Here is a 19880-nt window from a genome sequence, read left to right as displayed (position 1 = left end):
AGGGGCATTTCCATATGAGAAGACTGCCTGCACACTCACAGAACACACACGAACACACGGCTGCTGTTTAGTGTTTGCCTATGAGAAACAGAAGTGCCACAAACACGCCCACACAGCCACCTCAAAGTTACGTCTGAGCATCCTCCTGGCCTTGAGTTTCTGAAAGATCTTTGACACTAACTAGCATACTCTCGAGGCCCACGGAGCCTTTCTAGCTCTTGCCTTTAGCTTTTTTTCCCCTACCCTATAGTCTTACTTCAAATTACAATGCCACAAACTCTTCATTTAAAGAAGAAAGCTTGGTAGACTGTTAATAAAGGCTGATAGTGATATATTCGAATTTCCCGCCTGGTAAGTAGTCTATATGGGACTGTAGGGACACCACAGTTAAAATCCAGGGTAACCCCAAGTTCTTTCCATGTAGGATATACCATCTAAGCTATGTCACTGGAGGCAGGGCTGAGGCAGAAGACCTCCGCTCCAGCCCCTCATGCAGCACCTGTGCGGGGTGACGGCCCTCCCGCCCTCCTGCCGTGTCGAAAGCAGAGATTCACATGGTGACACTGGAAGTCAGAGGCAGCCAGCCTGCAGCAGCAGCACCAGGACTGACCGGGGGTGGCCAAACACACCCCTTTTAGAAGCCGAGGATCCTCTCCACTTGTTGGACCTGCCTGCCTGGAAGGGACAGAGAGCTCCCAGACGGCAGAAGGTCTGCGCCCAAGCTCTGCCTCTCTCTGACTCAGAGCACACACTAACCCCTCGTCCTTCCCAGCAAGTCTCCTAGTCGCGGCCGCCTGACACTCAGTGCTGCTCTACAGGCGCGCGTCTAGATACAAACTGAAAGATTTAAGCCAAAGTCTGCTTTCCTGACGCCCTGTGGTGTACACGAAGGCTTGGAAAACAGCCTTTTGTGGTTCGCTCGCCCTGCAGGGAGCAGTTAGAAACTCCACCACGCAGCAGCTACAGGCCTGGGCCTGGTGAACTCATGAATGTTGGGAGATCCCTCCCTTGGGGACTCCAGCGAGCTACTTAAGCAGCCCGCTGGTCGACACTGCCTACGGCAGTCGCCGACTCTGGTGGTGTGCGGTATAACTTCTGTGCCTCCCAGTTCACGGGCAGGCACCCCAGGGCATGGAGCATTGGCTTGACGAGATGGATGCATGGCTGAATTCTTTCTCCTATCTGTCATGGGGTGGCCTGTGTCCGCCGTATTCATGACTTGGTGTGTTTGATCGCTGTATACAGGCTCCTGCCATCATTGCTAGCAACGGGGAAGGCTTGGGTCTGGGCGGGCTGCCAGCTTAGTCAAACTTTCCATGAGGAAAGCTTTTTGTTCTCTTCCAGAGCAGCTTAAGCTCAGGAAAGAAGGGGAGGGCGAAGAAACTCAGCCAGCCGACAGACCCGGCTGGGCTGTCTGGTCTACCTGCTTGTTGTTTTAATGACATCTAGACTTCTGGACACCCAGCAGCCACCGACAGGGCTGAAAGGCTTGATTGTGGCCGAGGCCGCAGGGTGGTCACCAGAAGTGTGTGTATGGGGTGGGCGGTACAGCAACAGACCAAGAGGCTAAGGCCTCTAGGCTGCTTCAGTCAAAGAACCTGAAGCAGGCTGGCTGCATGGCACCAGTGCAGTTCTGTGCCAGGGTCTCATCTGCACAGATGTGGGAACAAACCCTATATGCATCGTGGTATTTTAGGAGTTTCCAGATGTACTTGAAGCAGGAGCTTTGTGTGCAAGGGGGGCGTTCACACACACGCGACCGAGAGAACTCATTCCAACAGGAACATCGTCACACGGCTCAGTCCCGTGACAGGCAGTGTAAGCAAACGCTACAGACACAGTCAATGTGCGGCTTCGGTGGGACCGTCTAAAGGTCTGCATTTCAAATCACGTGAGAGCCACAGTGCTGACACCTTCCAAAACCTAACCATTCCAGTTCAAATGAAAAGCCCAAGTCTTATTCAGAGTGTCAGGACAAAGAAATTACCACCGAGGCTTATGAACAGGCCAAATACATTTTCAGCAAAACTTCAGAGTGGAAATGAAAAAGACCCCTGGAAAAGGTGGGATTGGTTTTCTATCCATAATTTAATTTACTCCTTAGGTAAGGAGACATTTGGGAAGTGTGCCGCCCTGAAAATTCTCCTGTGTGGCTCTGCAGACCCAATGACGTGGGGCACACCAAGTGCTGTTGGCGTAGGCACTAACTTCCCAGCATCCTCATGATGCCAGTACCGAGAATTTGTGCGTATGGAGTGCTGCTGGCTCTCAATGACCAGAGTTCATATTTTAGTACTGCCTTTTCCATGTTCTCGGAAGGCAAAATCAAAATGCCAAAAACCACGTGAGAACCAGCATGTGAGCAAGATCCCCTCCCTACCTCCTCCCTCTCAGGCGGGGCAGCCATAGCACAGCTTGGCATGAACCCCTGAAGCCCACAGACATATTAAAGGAGGTTCTTAAGTGCTGAAGGGCTGTCTGTAAGTCAGTCAACCTTCCTAGACTGTTCACTGTTCATACTATGCAGCTCAGGAACCTCCAGGTCACCAGTTCGTCCCTGTGCTCCTCCCAATAGTGACTCTGTACTGGGAGACCCAACAGCACTCTGGAGAGAGGTGAGTGTCTTCTGCTAGCTGAAGAGAGAGATTCCAGGAGAGGGCAGGAGCCTGGAGCCTGACCTTCTCACATGTCCCAGGGGTCCAAGCTAATGGCCGGGAGGTGATTACACCCTGAGCCTTCCTTTCTTTCCGCGTGTACCTCTCCCTGTTGGGTAAATTGGTGACTGACTGCCTTTAAATAGGGGGTTTGGGAAAAATGGAATCTGGCTTTCCGAATTAGATTCTGTGGTGGTTTCTGCTCTCTCTTTGTTCCTTCCCTGGGGAATTTAAACTAAGACCCCCCTGGCAAAGACACAGTACCCAGGACAGGTACCCATGCCCAATTCTCGGCTCCTCTTCTCCACCTTCATTTCCTGTAGAGGTTTCCTGTTTTCTAAATCAGCACCTCTTTTTTTGCACCCCAACATGTGAGACTCTTGAAATGTTCTCTCGGGGACACAGTAAAATTTAACAAAATACGTCCCATGTCATGTGTGGGCAGCCCTAGTCCCGAGTTGGGCTGTGTCGCTTCCTGGACACAGCGTCCTCCCCTCCCTGAAGGCTCACCTGCTCTCATTCCATGCCCACAACAAAGCCCTGTCTGACGTAGGCTATGCTGGCCTCTGGGTCAGAGGGAAGCCTGGTTAAGACCGACTTCCTGTCTCTGGGCCAGAGGGCACTGCCCAGATGTGGGAGTCCTGGGCTGGTCGGTCACGCTGCTTCTGACCAGATGACAGTGATCCCACAGACTTACACCAACACTCGCCGAGGCCAAGTAGAAGGTGGGACTCTCGACACAGACGCCAGAGCCCACCCTGGCCACAGGGTCCACCTGGGCAGGTACGAGGAACACAAGCAGAATCCTCAGGCTGCACTGGGTACCATCACTGTGATCCTAGCCCTGAGTGACGTGTAAGTAGAGCGGTGTGGAGGAAGTAGATAAGAGCAGCAACAGTCCTGCACTGAATCCAAAGAGAAGAGATCAGCGAGGCCGGGACGCTCTCAGGAGTCTATGAGGGCTTATTCGGGGCAGATGAACACGGCTAACAGATGTACCATGGAGCGGGACACTGGGTTCTAGGTTCAAGAACTGAACATATTTTTGAGAAAAATTTTGCATGAATCATTCCCCCAAAGCTTTAAGTTATGAATTTGGAGAGAAATGTTCAGCAAGAAGTTTTACAACTCTGAACATAAGATCCTTGTCAACCAAGTGCCCAGAGGCCAACACTGGGCCTGTTCACAGGGAGCTTGGAATATTCCCTCATCCCTAATCCAGCTCACCCCACACCTGAGGTATCAAGAAGGTGTAGAACCTGGGACCCAGTACCCTCTTTCAGATGTTCCTCTCGAAGTTTCCCTTGAAAGAGAAGGAGCGTCCGGCTCGCAGAAAGAAGCACGAAGAAGAATGACGGAGAGGCTGCGAGGCCTCATCCTCAGAGATCGGGAGCTGAGCAAGCCCTGGCACAGTCCCGGGCCTCACCTGACTCCCGGTGCAGCAAGGAGCTGGACCTATTCCAGATGTGCAGCTCTGCACCTGGCCTGGGAAACAGCCCACATCTGGGGAGACCAGCTGGCCTCAGAGGGGGCCCCAACACCCACAAACTATCTGAACAAGCTGGAAAACACCGCTGAACCCAGTCCCAGTGGGCAGTGTATCAGTCACATGTCTGGCCACTGTGGCAGTCACGTGGTCAGGAATTATCACTTGACAGGAACAGCAGCAAGGTGTTAAAGAGAGAGCTACAAACGCGCACAGAGCAACAGAGACACACCTGGTCACGCTCATGTTCAGCAATCCTGTGCCACCACACGCAGCCTGGGCACAGCTAGACACATTACAGCCAGTATGTCCCTATGCCCAGAGCAAGCCATACTGTCCCAGAAGGAGATGCCACCTTGGCATTGCTCCCAACCTCTGGGCTCGCGACACCGCTGTCACATTTGAACATCTGTACTTGGCTGCCTACAGTACCATTGCCCTGAACTGGGCATTGACTTAGACACGCTTCTCTAGGACGCTTATAGGTGCTCGAACCACAAAGACCTCACTCCGCAACAGGCCTTTTCTGATGTGACTTTCTGAGGGTGACCTGGACAGCTATTCGCTTCACTTTTCACACCAAATCCGAGTCTCAAGTTGGAACCATACTCAGGCTGGGGTTGCCAAGATTACCAGAGCAAAATCATTGACGTGCAGCCTGCTGGCTGGAGACTGTTCTGCACGGCACAACATGGGGACTGTCTTCCACCCATGTCACCCCTTCCTTCCCAAACTCAATGGCTGTGCACACACCTGCTCGGCTGCAGGCACTTACCATCGTCCAGGTATAACTGGTCCAATTCCTCGGGCTCTTGCTTGATCACTACAGGAATAGGGGCCAAATTAGGATCACTGTCCTCACGCACCTCTGGCAGTGCGGCTGGAGACTCATTTCTTTGAACCTTCTGCGGTTGTTGTTGCTGGTGGCCCACATCAGGAGGGAGGGCTGAGGGCTGTAAGCAGGCTGGCTCGTGGGCAGCAGGCGGAAGTGGAGAAGAGGGGCTGTTGGGACAGAGGACTTGTTGGCAACCAAGGGGACAGCTACTGTTCACATGTGGACTCACCTGCGGCTGCAGCCGGGCGGGCGGGGGCTGCTCAGGCGAGTTGGGCTGCACAGCCATGGGTCTCGGCACTTCCTGCATGGTGGGGACCTCCGGAGCCGGTGGCTGAAGTCCGAGGTGACCACTGTGGCCTGGGCTGGTGAGGCCCTTGGTGTAGGCAGTGGAAGAGAGGTCATGGAGCTTCGGGCTTGCGTTGGGAGGCGTGGTCATCAGTGTGCTCCTCTGTGAGCAGGGGGCAAAGCCAGCCACGAGGCAGGAACCGGGGTTGGGAGGCATGGTGAGCTGTTGGCTATAGTAGGGCCTCGGCAAAGGACTAAGTCCCTGGCTCATTGGTCCACAGGTCAGAGCTGGCTCAAAGTCGTCCGTGGGTTCTGTCTTTATAATTGGAACTGTGAGAAGGAAAGAGCAAGTTAAATAAACCTAAGTTGTAGATGGGTAGGCTAGGCTGTGGCTAGGATACCCCGTGCAAAACAAACAGCGTCCTGACTGAGCCCCTCTGTCTCTGCCGGTTCTCCCACCCAATTAAAAAACAGGGTGAGTCACTGGCTGAGAAACTCACAGCTGGTTCTAATACGAAGAGGACTATTTTCCTTGGAATTTCCCCCAGCACTAGCGTGCTATAAAAATCCATTTGCAAATGGCAGTGGGAGCTTTGGGCCCGAGGGCCCATGGATTTGTAGCAATCAAAGTGAAAACTTCAGCTTGGGTATTGCCGCAATGCTGCTACTGACAGCTCTAGTGAGTCTGTCAGTGTGGAAATCGAGCAGCACTGAGTTGGCTTCCGTGAGCATCCAGAGGCGGATGGCCATCTGAGATCTTCAAGAAGCCGGTAGACGCTAAGAGAGAAGGACACTGTGCACTCTGGGCAAGGGCACCACGTCTCCCATGCACGCCTTCTGGTTCCCACACGCAAGTGAAGACTCTGCAGCTAGCCAGCCCCAGGAGACCTGGCAGCCCCAGGAAACCCCGCGGCCCCAGGAGACCCCACAGCCCCGAGCAGGGCCTCCCGGTTCTCCCTCTCTACTTTTAGCAAGGAGGCTTCCAGTTCTGGCAAGAGCCACAGAGACAGGTAACCTCAGTGGCCTGGAACTAGCCCCAGAGCAGATGCGGGGCTTCTCCTCAGGGCCTGAATTTCTACAGGTTAGGAGCAAAGGTCACGGGCAGGGAAAGAGGTGGCACACAGACCCTGGGGTCCTACTGTCCCCGTTTGTTTCCTGGCCACTGTTCTCTTGCTAGTCCACCTCTTCCATCAGAGACCCATCTGCGTGATGGGGATACTTTTCTGGTGACCCCCGCCCCAGCAGCACTGTGCTGCATAAGTCGTGTGCATGATGGACACTCGCATAATTCTCTATTCTATCTCACCTCTTCACATGCTACGCATGGCTGGGTCTGGCAGCAGGTCAGCCACCTAGGGACTGCCCAACCACTGTGGCCTCTTCAAGAGGCGCACACACTCCACATACAAACACACGTGCCGCAAAGGGAGGCCCGGCTTCTCCGTGAATAAATAAAAGCATATTTGCATTTTGAGGGAAAAGTCTTTAGCCACGGTCTGCGCCAGCGGGAATGTACATGTGTTCTTCGTTAGAGCCTGGCCTCTGCGCCACCAGCTGCTGTGAGGGATGAACGTGCAGCTCTTCTGAAGCCTGGCTCCACTGGGAGCTTCCTGGGAAGGGCAGCCTCCCTCACAGCACAGCCCTCACTGGAGGCCTGGAGGTTCTGCCCTAGACGTGGGCTGGGGTAGGTTGTGGTTTTCTGGTCTAGGTGCTCCCTCCTCACCCGGCAGTAAGTCTGCACGGCACTCAACGCCAGTGGCTCAGCCTCTAGAAAGCAATAGAACCGTTGGCTGCCACAGTTCCCTCATTCGGTTTTCATTCACTCTAGTCTCGAAGACTTCTCCCGGCTTGAGCGGATGAGACAGCAGCTGAGTCTCAGGAGACGCTGACGTTCAGACATTCCATCTGAGGCGACAACAGTGGTTCGTGCTACTCAGACTATCGGTTTGAGATGCTTGTGTTCAGCCCAGAAGTCAAGCTTGGCTGACGTAGCACTGGGTTCTCCAGGTCTGGATTCTTCATGTGTCCCTAGGTGTGACCCCAGGATGATCCCACGTGGCTCATTAATAGAGTGTGACTTGTCCACCGACAGCTAACGGAGAGTTGACCTTCATGTGGTATCCCAACCATCTTCCAAGAGGCTGTGGGTCCCCTGCCCATGACAGCTTGCCATGGGCTCACCAGGACTCTGGAAACCAGGTTGCTTGCACTGGATTCATGCCAGAGATACTACATACATATGATGCCAGGGTGACTAGCCACGAGTCAGAGGTCAGAGTCGGTCACATGAGAGAATGGGGAGGTGGTCCATGTGCTGCCAGCATGGACCTGTGCATGTCCTGTGAGTCAGACATGACAGAGAGGGGACATGGGGGCCTGGCAGTGGGCTTTATGGGTGGCCTCCTGACAAGATCTATAAAAGTTCACCTGCCTGGAATCCAGGGTTGACCTTCAAGCCACCCCAGGATGGCAAGGAGGAAGGGACCCTTGGATAGGGGCGGGAATCTAGTCACATAAGAAGACCAGACACGTGTTGAGATGGAAGTGCCTCGGGCTCCAGATTGCCTGTAGGTAGGCACTTGGTGGCTTGATCAGCATGGGACATGGAAGAGCTCCTCTCCAGTCCTTCCCATTATCCTCCCTATTCGTGTGGTCATTAGATGTCTCTGTCTGGTGGCAGAGGGACCCACAAGGAACAGGATCTTCAAGGCAAGTACTCCTCACACACAGAGCTTCCTAGAGAAGCCTCGGGGTGAAGACCTAATTCAACTCAACAGCCATCCTATCTGTCCTCTCGCCTAGGCCAGGGAAATCCCAGGCTCAGGCAGGTAACAGGCTCCTTTCTCAGCAGGTTCCTCAACTGCTTTGTAGGCTGGGAGGCTCTGCTAGGAACAAAAAACAACGGCGGACACGGACATCCTGGCATTTAACAAAAAACGGAAGGAAGGGAAACCCATCCCTCTGACATTAGAAAGTCGAATATATGAAATCAGCGGTGGATCCCACCCTTCCTAAGGACGGCTTCTCCCAGGAGCTGCCGAGGAGCAGGAAGCCCTGGCCATCTGGGTTCTCCAGCTCGCAGTGAAATGTGTTATTCAGGTACTAACTCCGCTCCAGGCACGATCCCGTCTAGACAGCTCTGTGGGGGTAAGCCGTGCTTTAGGAACGACCCCCACTCAGTAGCAGTCCAGCTGGCTCAACCATGCTGTAAATGCAGAACTGGCAAGAAACAGGTAGAAGACAGGCCCTGAGAGGCACCTGGAGGCAGAAACGTATCCAGCCAGTCTCTGTGAGCACAGGCCTAACCCGAAACAGGTACCGATGTTGCTGAGAATGCAACTAGACCAGCAAGAAGGCTCCTGGGTAGGAGTGGCCCCATTCAAAGCCCCTATCTGTACATGAAGGCTCAATTCTAAATGAGACTGGTCATTTTCAGAGTTCGTCTTTTTTTTAAAGTTCATGACTAGAAGGTGGAATTATTTCCAGACTGAACTGCTCTCTGTCCATGTCACTGGGTCCCCAGCCAGGTCCCAAGGCCAGTGCGACTCTCCCATAAAGCAGCCTATAAGGTCTGCAAAAGCAGCCCCAACTGCCCAGCATGACATGAAAGGCACAGTCCCAAACACAGCTGCCCAGTAAATGCCAGAGAATGTAATTTACCTGCCACAGAGGGGCAGGGACAGTGAGCGTGGGCTGGACCTGGGCCAGCCATCCAGAGGCCAGGCTCTGGGGAGCCCTGTAGAGTCTGTTGTCAGGACCTGTTGAAACTACCTCAGCCCTGAACCGGCGGCACGGCATCTTGCTGACCACCTCAGAGTTTTCCTGGGATTCGGTCGCTTGGACAAGAAGAATGTAAAAGATTGCTTGCCTACAAGGAACACGAGTACTGATAGTCTCAGTCCGACTCCCAGGCTTCTATCTCTGGAGGGGTAGAGTGGACCAGGATGGGGACTTGGGGGTGGAGCCTATGCAGTCTCTTTTGGGGACCAACACCTCACTGCGACCTCTTTTCCACTCTGGCCACTGTCTCTTTCTTTCTAACCACCTGGGACCGCGGCATCAGTGTCATTCAAGAACTGCCACACGAACTATATCCACCCTGGGGATGTAGCCTGTTTGATTGTACAGACGGAGACAGAGGCTTGGGAACTACCATTCCAATAACACTATCTTATATCCAGGTCCTTTATCCTCAAAGCTAGACCCCAGCTCGGTGTTTGGGGGGGGGCACACAGTTCCACACAAAGGGAAAGAAGGCACAGTGTTTCCTCCTAGCACCCGCTGACCCTGGGGTGGTAAGCCTGATCCCTGCCCTGAGGTCACTGTCACGGTCCCACACTTGACACATCCATCTCTGATGGAGGCGGCTGGGTCACATGCCGTTCAAAGATGGAGGCCATTGATGATTGGGTGGTCACTCAGAACAGCTAGGGCTGCTTGGAGCCAGAGTGGCCTACGCCTTTGGCAGAACCAAGAGTCATATTTTGTTGGCTCTTTTCTGAGGTTCCCCACGGCTACCTCCTCAACTGATGTCACATATCACCCCTCAGAGTATCCATGAATTCCTACACGTCTCAAGGCTGCCTGTGTCGTCTGCATCTCTCATGTGGAGCTGAGGGTCTTTTAGGACGGGGCCTCTTGCTTCCTATTAGCCAGGAAATAGAAAGAACATGTGCTGTGCAGAAGTCCAGGCTGTGCGGGCTCTGCTCTGTCTCCTGTGCCAGAAACAGGAATGTGACGCAATGTCTCCAGGCTAGGCCGGGTGGGGGGCAGGTAAGGGGATCCGGTGCCGTGTAGCTCACTGCAGGGCTATGCAATGGCACGCCGAAAACACCACATTACCCAAGCTGTGAGTTTATAATACACGGTTTATTGCGGGGAGCGAGCACACGGAGGATTAATGGCAATCTTTTGGGCCAGCTGTCAGGTACAAAGAATGCCCTCATGAAGAAGGTGGGCTGCTGGCTCCTGCTGGAACGGGGCCCTCACACCCAGTTCAACACAATGCTGTGTCTGTGTTGGCTGTGAGAGGTGTGTGTCATCATGCGTACCTGACGCCATGGGCACCTGACAGCCATCCACCCTTAGTCCAGCAACCTTGGATGGTGCAGTCCCTTGCATGGTGCAGAAGGACTCTCCCAGGCTGGTGCAGGGAGCCCAGTCCTCACAGAGACTAAGGACAGCTGTCAGCTTTGGTCTGGAGTCACCTCAGAGTTTGTGTCCCAGGTTGGGATTCACTGGCCTTCAGAATTCCCCAAATCATGTATAGGTGGCACCACCAGGGAGAGACAGAAGCTCAGATGTGTGATGGGGAAGGCTCATTCCTAGTCCCGTAATACCTCGCAGCTCCTGCACTGACGGTCTGTGGGCCAAAGAGCACTAAAGAGAATCCCTGGCCTCCAGACTTGATACTTAAGCCTAGCAAATGCTTTCCTGTTCCTACATGGCTATAGCGAGTGGAGGATGCTGCCCAATGAGGCCAACAGGCTTCATCTGGGTGCCACTGGGCAGGTCACAGTCTGTTGGTGCTCTCCTCCTAGGCCTCACATGTCCTTAACCTCTTGACATGTCCTTCCAGGTCAGGCTGGGAGACTCTAGACAGCTGTGCTTCTAAAATGTCTTAGAGGCGCACTCCAAAGTTGCCTGCTGTGCACACGGCTCAGCAAGAGCCAGGGTCTCTGTGACTCAGAGCGGAGGCACTCTCTACATCGTGGCTAAGTGTGGGTTGAGTCCCTCCTGGGACCGGGGCTGTGTGTGTGAACACTGAAGGCTCCCAGGAGATCCAGCTCTTCCGTGCTTGCTAGCCACAGCCCCTCTGAAGCCATCTACAATGTGAGCCTACAAACAGTCAGTTCTGCCTAACCATCCTAGCTCCCTCTGCTGCCCCATGTCCAAGCTTGCTGGTGGACAGCTGGTTCCTATCACCCACACCTCACCCAGGAACTTCGGTGTGTATTTCATGAACACCCACCGAGTAACTTAGATGAATAAAGAAGAGGCAGCCAGAGGGTCCTCAAGAAGACTCAGGAGAAGAGATGGAGGCTCTTGATTCGCAGTTTGGCCTTGGACCTTAAGACTGACCACCTCGAGGAGGGAGTGGGTGATGCCAGCTCTCCTGTGGATTAACAGTGTATATCTTCCTGAGAGGCGTCTGGGACGTCTCAAGCACACTGTGTCACACTGGCTTCAATAATCTCCAGCTGGACTGGAATGTGGCTCGCCCAAGGTGCAGGACACACTAGGTTTGACTGCTGGAACAGGGAGCAGGGTAGAGTATGACCTTTCTCCAAAACAGGCAAGTGGAACAAGGTGGTACTTTGATGGAGTGATGTGGGTAGCTCTTTCATCCCCTCTTGGGAAGCCCACAAAAGGGGCCTGGTGACACGCCCAGACTACGCATCTGTGCTTGAGGGAACCTGCATGTGTCTACTGTAGACAAGAGCCATGCAGATGGGCCTGGTCTTTGCCTGGGATTAGTCAAACATCACACAGGCCTTTGTGCAGACAGACAGACAGACAGAATGGCTCCTACTTTAAATGCATTACTCTGGGGTTTCAGCTCCAGGCTCCACCAGCTATTAGCACCTCAAAAATCCAGCCATTTTATTTGGGGAAAGACGACAGCTTGCTAAGAAAATATGGGCAACTGATCAACCTTGCCTGCCAAGCTTCACTGACATCTGACTCCTGTGCCCCCAGTCCTCTTGCTGTGTAGAAGACCCAGCACCTGACACATGAGGCGCGTGTGCACGAAGGGAAACCACACAGTTGTGCAGATGGTGCTTTTGTTGGGTTTCTGTTTAAGTATCCTTGCCCAGCTCAGGCCTCAGTGTGTGAGGTGCTCCTGCATACCAAGTGGGAGGCCACCACTCACGAATGCAGTCATCACATACGAGACAGGATGGAAACTCTAATGACCAAGGTGTGAGCATTGGGTTAATTCAGTTCTACAACTTAAGGCTCTACCAGCTCTGAGCCAGTAGGACCTGTCTAAGGATTCTGAGACAGAACTGTGGGTACACAGCCTGCTTCATCAGGCATTCTGGGCATCTGTCAATCACAGGCCATACCTTACTTTCTGAGCTCTGGATCTAGAGAAGCTGGGAGAACTTGGATGCCCCCCAAATTCATGTTGAAGAACCAAGCCCCAATAGGACTACGTGAAGATGGGGCTTTTAGGCCTCCCATTGGGTTGGTGACTAATGTTTAACCAGACGGCGATATCTTGTCACTGCTGTGGAGCAGGCAGTCAGGCACCCTTACAGAACCCTTTCAGTGAAACCTGGCTATGGGCAGAAACTGGCACCCGATACCATCCCATGGCCTTCCTAGTTAGCACGCTCAGTCCAGGCAGGCACTTCTGCCATCCAGGCCGCCTAACTCTACACCTGCCTTTTCAAGCACACTCAAGTGTTTTGTCTCGAATCACTTCACCATGCTTCCAGTGCCATTCAAAAGAGGTTTTGTTCAAAGTCTAAAATTCCTAGAGAACAGAAGTCAGATTGTCTTCGTGGCAGAGTGGCATTAAAGCCCGAGTCTCACCATCAACATCAACAGCTCAGGAATGATAACTCAGGGGCAAGATGTCAGGGGTAAAGAACACATAGAGTCATCCAAGTCCAGGCCAAAGGGCTTCACACATCCTCCCGCTGAGGGTTCACAAATTCTGCAGGTCAAGGACCCGAGAGCTGGCAGATGGACAAACACACCTGTCATCCAGCATACAAAATGGCTATGCATGTGTGTGACTTCCAGCCTCCTGGGAACACGGGTTAGTGTCTCAGAGACCCTAGACATGGACCAAGGGATGTATGGGGGGATGGTGCTTAAGGAAGTTTATGTTCCGACAGAACGCAACAAACTGAAGGACAGGAGCTCAGCTCCCTGGGGGCTGGAAATAAAAGCAATCCCCGAGCATATGCCAAGGCTGGCTGACTCAAGCCTTTTGTACACTGCCTCATTCGTCTTCTCGTCTGTCCTGCAGGTGAGGGTTGGGAACATCCCCTTTACAGAGCATCAAAGGGAACATGGATGTTAGACGTGTCACTAGGTCCTAGCTCCCAGCGAAGGAGCAGTTCTTGACCCAGAGTAAGAAGGGAAATGGTTTTGTTGTCTGTGAACACTAGCCCACTGCCCACATGGATCAGCTGGGACGCAGTCAGGGAGGGAGTGACAAGGGCCATTTATGCTCCATGGCAGTGGTGGTCATAAAAGGCCACACACACCAAAAACATTCATCAGCGATGTTCTATCCAATAGCTGCTGAAGTTTCTCTTTGTGACGATAACTCCCCCTCCAGCGGCTGGGGCTCAGGGATTGCGATACTACATAGGACAGAGCTGGGTGGGGCAGCCAGGGACCTGAAAGTACTGCACAGGCAGCATCTGGCAGGCAGCTCTGTTGGCAGAACACAGGCGGAGCTACCTTCTGCCCACCCTCCTGCCCATGCATGCCTAGGTACTCAGTCTCCTTGGGTGTTCGGCTCACTCTGACTCACACTTTTGTTTGTTTTTGGTGGCACATGGCCCTTAGATTTCTAAACAAAGCTACCTTCCTGCTCTCCATCCTAATGGGCTATTGTGTCCTGTTATCTCTCCATGAGAGGCCACAGGGCAGGGCTCCCTGGGCCTCCCTCTCCAGCCCTTCCTTCCCCAGCAACCGGGTGTCACATAGGTTCCATGGTTCTCTCTCTCTCTCTCTCTCTCTCTCTCTCTCTCTCTCTCCTCCTATGATCTCCAGGACAACCTCTACCCTTCAGTTCCTCCCCTACATGAAAACTGAAAGTGAATAGATGCAGGCGTGTGCACACAGTTATATCACATGTTAAGAGGTGCACATCTCGGAGCCATCCTGTTAGCATCTAGGCAAGAGTGTCCACAACTCTCACCCCAATTTGAGGCCTCCTGACAGCTGGAAAGGCCTGGGAGACCACAAAGATGCAGAAATGGCTTCTTCCAGTGCCCAACATTCCTCATGGATGCCAAAGGCTGGCATAGGGCAAGAGTCAAATCTCCCTGTCACATTGGTATCAGGATGAGAAACAGATCCCTCCTTACTGGAGATGGATTTGAGAGTTTAAGGGATCAGGACTCCGTGATCCAGATGTCTAGGCAGCCCTTGGCCATTATCCCAAATGCCTCCTGGCCAGTGTCATCTGAACATCGAGGCACACACCTACCACAGCTTCAACGGCCAGTTGGTTACTGAGGCCATTCGGGAGTTGAGAGTGGCTGCCACCTGCAGCTCCAGGAGCCAGAGACAGCTCTCCCTTACCCAACCTGCCCTCTGCTACCTTCATGAGGACTTTATTTAGCTTGCGGGAGGGAAATCAGGCAGCACAGTCCCTAGAATTAACACACACTGTACGGCACGCACCACATTGTGATCCCTGTTGTTTGAAGTCTTCATAGGCTCTTTAAAGCAGGCAGGGTCAAGCTGAACGATGGCAAGTGAGGGAAACTGTCCTGCCCTTTACCCTACGAGGCTATTGTGTTCTGTGACCCCTCCTAAGACACCCTTGGAGTAGGGCAGTTTTGGTCCTCTTCTCCAGCCCCAGGTTTCTAATAGGAGAGCAGCTGCATGAGCGGCGGTGGGCACACAGGCAGACAGCCATAGACTGCGCTCAATTCTGCCACGTCATCATGGTCTCTGAACCCAGGCCAGGGCAGTTACAAATTGAGGCCTGATATTTTCAGTGGTGTCATGGTCATCATGGTCAGGGCAGTGATGAAGCTACAGGGCCCATGATGCCAGAAATTCACCATAAGGTGGGAGCTCTCTGCCTCTGTGGTTGGGCCCAGGCCCTCCGCTAAACTGCATCCGCATCGCCACGATTCTAGAACCCAGTGACACAACCAAGAACCTGGCAGGAGTTTCATGGCTGCCCCTATTCCTCTGAGATGGAAATGTATCTCCATAACTGGCATATGACCAGAAAGACGCACTTTTTAATAACCAGGAAGGGTTCGAGAAAGTAATTTATGGTATTTTATTCTCTAGCTCACACATTGCTCCACCCTAGGATCCATGCAAAGAAGTGTGTGGCAGGGCGGGCCTTAGAGATTCAAGGACTGCTGGTCCTAGGACAGCTCTGCCCTTCTGAGCTTCACCTGCTCAGGGGGTTGCTTGCCTGACACCGATTCCGCTGGAGAGCTTTTCCTGTCCTACAGTCAGGCACTGGTCTCTGCCACCAGGTGAGTCGCCAGTGCTGGGGGTAGGGGCGGGTGTCCTGGGCTTGGGACGGAAAGTGTTCACTCTCATCTGCACAGCCCTGCCCTGGCTGGGAAGGGCAGGGCTCCTCACCACCTGAAACAGCTTCAGATGAGGTGACAGAATTTCAGAGCCCCACAGTTTGTTTCAATTTATTTTTTCATGGTACAGAAACACTGACTTTGGGGTGTGTTTTCAAGATAAACCGGTTCTCTTCTGAGTACCCCTGCAGCTGAGGGTAGGTACTGATTCTTGCCATGTATGGTTGGGAGAAACATCTCTTCTGGGGGCTCAGACTGGCAGAGATGCTCATCCCGGAACTCTGGCGGGAGACATCCCCACACTCACTCATCACTCTATAATTCTAACTGACACATTGGAATATGGGCTCGGACCTACACATTCCTGGCATAGCCCCCATCTCACGATGGTGTCCATCTCGGTCCCTATGGCTCAGGGAGGAAGACAGTATATTCCCCTTGCAGGGAGAAAAGCAAAACCAGTGACGCGCAAGAGACTCGGGAAGGCCGGGAGGCCCTCTCTGGCTGGCTCTGGGACTCTGAAGCCTCCTCTCAGGTTGCAGGTGCTTTAACCATCTGGGCCTGACGACTATCCCAGAGACACCACAGGGCCCGCCCGGTGCAGGATTTCCAATGGGATGTTCACGGTCTGGAAATGGTGCCTTACATTCAAGTGGAAACTCTTTCTGTTAGACACACAAAAAATGGGGGCAGGGTGGGGAGAGGTCAAACTGACCTTCCAGGGCCACTGCAGACCATGCACCAAAGACATCACTCCCCCTCCCCCCACCGCCCCAGAACCTAGAGGTCCTAGAACTCATCTGGTTTTTCTGCCACCGGATCCCTATCACAGTTTTACTGTGAGAGGAAGGAAGGAGGAGGATGGTACAAGGTGGGTGTCAACCAGTCCAGCTTATGGGGCAGAAAGCTGGTGGCCAAGAGGTGTCCCCCCTGCCTCCTAAGGAGCAGAATACCTTGGGCACTTTGATTTTCAACACCCTGAAACTCAAAGGCGCCTGTTCAAGGGGCAGTTTTGTGCAAGAACAGGACCCTTCCACAAGGGATCTGATGTGGTCCCTTGAAGCATCCTCACACCTAAGTTTGATGGAAAACTAAAATGAGCTTTGATTTTATGTATCTATGGAAGAAAATGAATTTCACAGGTAGGGTTTAAACAGGTTTATTCCTGCTTTCTCAAACACCTAACAGCATATTTTATGGCCTTGAGAACCTGTGTCCACAGTGGCCACAGGTATGTGAAATATGGGTGTACATGAAGTCCACTTGATAATACAGGAAGACTTGGGCGGAAGGCTTGTAACTTCATAGCCAGTGTCTAAGGAGCAAAGCCAAGCACTATGGATACAGGTTAATTACGCGCTCTCATGTCCTGGAGGGTCTCCAGGACTCAAACGCATCGATCCGAGAACACGGGTGCTATGAATACAGCCCTTTGTCAGCATCAGCGTGCTCAGAGACATATCCCTGAGCAACAGATGGCACAGAGCACGGAGGGAGAGCGCCAGACAGAACACGGGACACGGGAGCGGGAGTTCTCCATCTGTGTGTTTATTTATTTAAAAAAAAAAAAAAACAACAACACATGTTGATAGCCAGCCAGGCACCAGGCAATGAATAATGCTGGGGATTCAACCCTACGATGGCCAAGGTCTCTCTGAAGGAGCTCACAGTCTAGTGGTGTGGAAACATGGCCAGTCCCCGGGTCCATGCTGGTGGTGGACAGCCATCTTGGGGTTGGAGGCAAGAGTCGGGGCAGCAAGATGAAAAGGTTGAAGAGAAGCCGGGACCATATGGCTGAACCCAGAAGGGCTGAGGAAGACCTGCACCACGCAGGAGACTGATGGGCAGCTGGGAGGTTCCAGCAAGAGGCTTTGCGGACTGTGGGAGGCAGGCTGGTGCAGACCAAAGTGTGGAGCAGCTGGCGTGCCTAGATGCTGCCTCCATGTGGGGCGGCAGTGTGGGAGGCAGTGGCAAACTTCGGCCACCAGGCCCTGGGGCCTCACTGCACACACTACACCACAGAGCCTCCGACACAATGCTTTTTACTAAACTGAGCACCGTGCAGAACCACTATCAAGGACTCAGATACGCCACCAAACAAGGGAACATTAATCTTCATGAAATTTCTACATTGTTTTAGAAAACAATTTTTTTTCTCTTTATAAGGTTTAGACCTTTGAAAATTTTGGATCAACCATGCTTGAAGTATAATTAGGACACAATCATTGCATTTTCAAAAAAAATAAAAAAGGCCAAATATTTGCTTTTGTAAGAAAGGTTGTACATTATTCCGTGAAAGAAAAAGCCTTGTGCAACAAACCCCAGAGCAGTGACAGGATGGGGTGTGGGCAGCTGTGTGGAGGCTCGCCATGGCCTCACAGCTGCTCACGCTGATGCCCTTGTATGGGAACGTAACAAAGTTATTGTTCTAGTTTTGAAGGGCATCCCTAGGGCTTGCCTGATAAGACAGTTGATTTCAGTATCTTAATACCAATTTTTCTTACTGTCTAAGATATTCCAAATGCCTTTACACTTCAAAAATAGACCCTGAAACCTTAAAAAAAAATCTTGATTTTACTAAGACAGCACTGTGGCTGCTTTCACAGGTAGTGAAAGTCCTGACTTGGGCAGGGCTCTTAAATGATATGAATATTTTAAGGTTTTAGGGGGGAAAGCAACAGTATAAAAAGGTTGTTGACATAGCTGAGCTTACTCAAAACACAACAGAACTCAGGATAGCAGCCACTCTGGCTCTCTGCACACAGGAGAATGGCCTGCACCACACAGGAAAACCCCGGATGCCTGGGACACACCTTCCTACAAGCTTAAAGAGGTTTTTTTTTTAAGCAAAAAAACAAAAACAAAAACAGTATTTTCTTAAATAAAACAATCTAGAAAGTTGAAACGGTGAACTGATCATATCTGAATGAAAAGAAGCCATTCCCCAAATGAGCAAACTCAAGCAGAAGACCTCCCACCTGAAGGCGTCACATCCCCAGGGGATGGCGTTATTAAGCGGGGACCCTGCATGCGGTGTGGGACCATCACTATAAGGACATTGTGTATGTTCCCCAATGGCTGTGGCAGGCTTATTTTTGAAGCTACCTACAAGGTTGCTTTAACAAATACTTGTTCTACCCCAAAGACTCACAGAGGGTAGACAGATAGACCTCGACCTCATCAGCTTCTGAGCGCCGCAGAAATGCTTGGCCGCTGAGCATTTGCAGAAGGCTAGCAAGTGATTCCCCCAGCACGCATCAGTCACAGGCAAACACACCCAGCTGTGCTTCGCTTTTCTTTGAGTGGGTGGGCGACTTGGTCTTGTGAATAGGCAATCACGTGGTGTGAACAGAGCAACACAGCCACACTGTTTTTATAACAACATCCTCTCACGGCCTCTGTGGCTTAGTAAAAGCCTCCTCGCCGCTCACTTTCAGAGCTTAAGGTTAGAAAGACAGCGTTACCATTGGCAGGAAGGTACGTGAAATGCTGGTACTGGCTTCTCTTCCGCTTCCCATTGCAGACGTAGAAGCTGACTTGGACAGGGCTGGTGATTCTCTGGTTGCGGAAAGGTGGTATCTCCACCACCAGGGAATTCTGATGAGAAAACAGCAAAGAGAAAGAAGCAGTCAGGACCTCACAGACAGAAATGCTTTGTACTGAGGCATCGCCATCAACTCAGACAGCCGTCTCTGGCTACCCAGAGGGTCTCCGACGGTGACTTTGGTGTATGACCCGTTCAGGTTTGATCACGAATTGGCCATAGGGTGTACTCACAGGGAAGAGGAACCCTGAATTCCCACACTAGAGGCTGGAAGACCTTTATGCTGGAACAGAGCCCAAGAAGAGAGAACCCACAAGCATCTCTCAGAGAATGGAGTCGCCTCCCTGCTACTAGGGTAGTAGACTCTAAGGACTATTACTGCCCCAACATCCAAGGCCCAGTGACCTTCAGACACAAAGAATTGCTCTCTACCGACTTGGAGACATGAGAGGGGGCATTCCTTGTGGATATTGTCTAGAGTGAGCTGTAACAACAGTCATGGTGTCTGCCACAATCCCCAATTTCCTCAAAATGAAGACAAAGCGGCTCTCAGTCCAAGACCCTGGAAGAGCTGAGAGCACAGGGAAGAAGAAACGGGACAGCTTGTGGTGGCTGGGGCTTTCTCTCCTGCTTTTAAACAGGAATACACAAGCTTTGGGCATGCTCTTTCAAGGGCAAACAAAAAGCAAGCCACAAGTCCTTGGACCTCAGTGGAAAGACCCAGATGAAGACCATGAGCTGAGGACTCCCGCGGTGCCTGGCCCTAGGTGAACCTGGAGCATGGCACCGTCACGCTAAAGAGGGTCAGAGCTTCAGAGCGCTATAC

The 19880-nt window shown here is 52.4% G+C and overlaps 1 protein-coding gene across 6 annotated transcripts in view; it reads right to left on the bottom strand.

Annotated features, from left to right (window-relative positions):
* Positions 1 to 19880, bottom strand: part of Nfatc1 (nuclear factor of activated T cells 1) — a 111564-nt gene that overhangs the window by 28884 nt on the left and 62800 nt on the right. For 2 of the 6 annotated variants that reach the window (XM_048419660.3, XM_087895903.1), the window contains exons 8-9: positions 18975 to 19107; positions 4916 to 5590 (exon numbers count right to left, since the gene is read on the bottom strand). In XM_048419660.3, coding sequence (XP_048275617.1) covers positions 4916 to 5590; positions 18975 to 19107 — 808 coding nt within the window. Of the gene's footprint in view, positions 1 to 4915; positions 5591 to 17037; positions 19108 to 19880 lie in introns of those variants that run through there. The other 4 variants (XM_085676370.2, XM_087895904.1, XM_085676369.2 and 1 more) reach the window with 3 other exon arrangements.

Source organism: Myodes glareolus, chromosome 13 (genome assembly GCF_982192425.1).
Source record: "Myodes glareolus chromosome 13, mMyoGla1.1, whole genome shotgun sequence".
NCBI lineage: Eukaryota > Metazoa > Chordata > Mammalia > Rodentia > Cricetidae > Myodes > Myodes glareolus.
The sequence above is the reverse complement of the archived record's forward strand: the minus strand, read 5'-3'. Positions and strand labels throughout refer to the sequence as shown.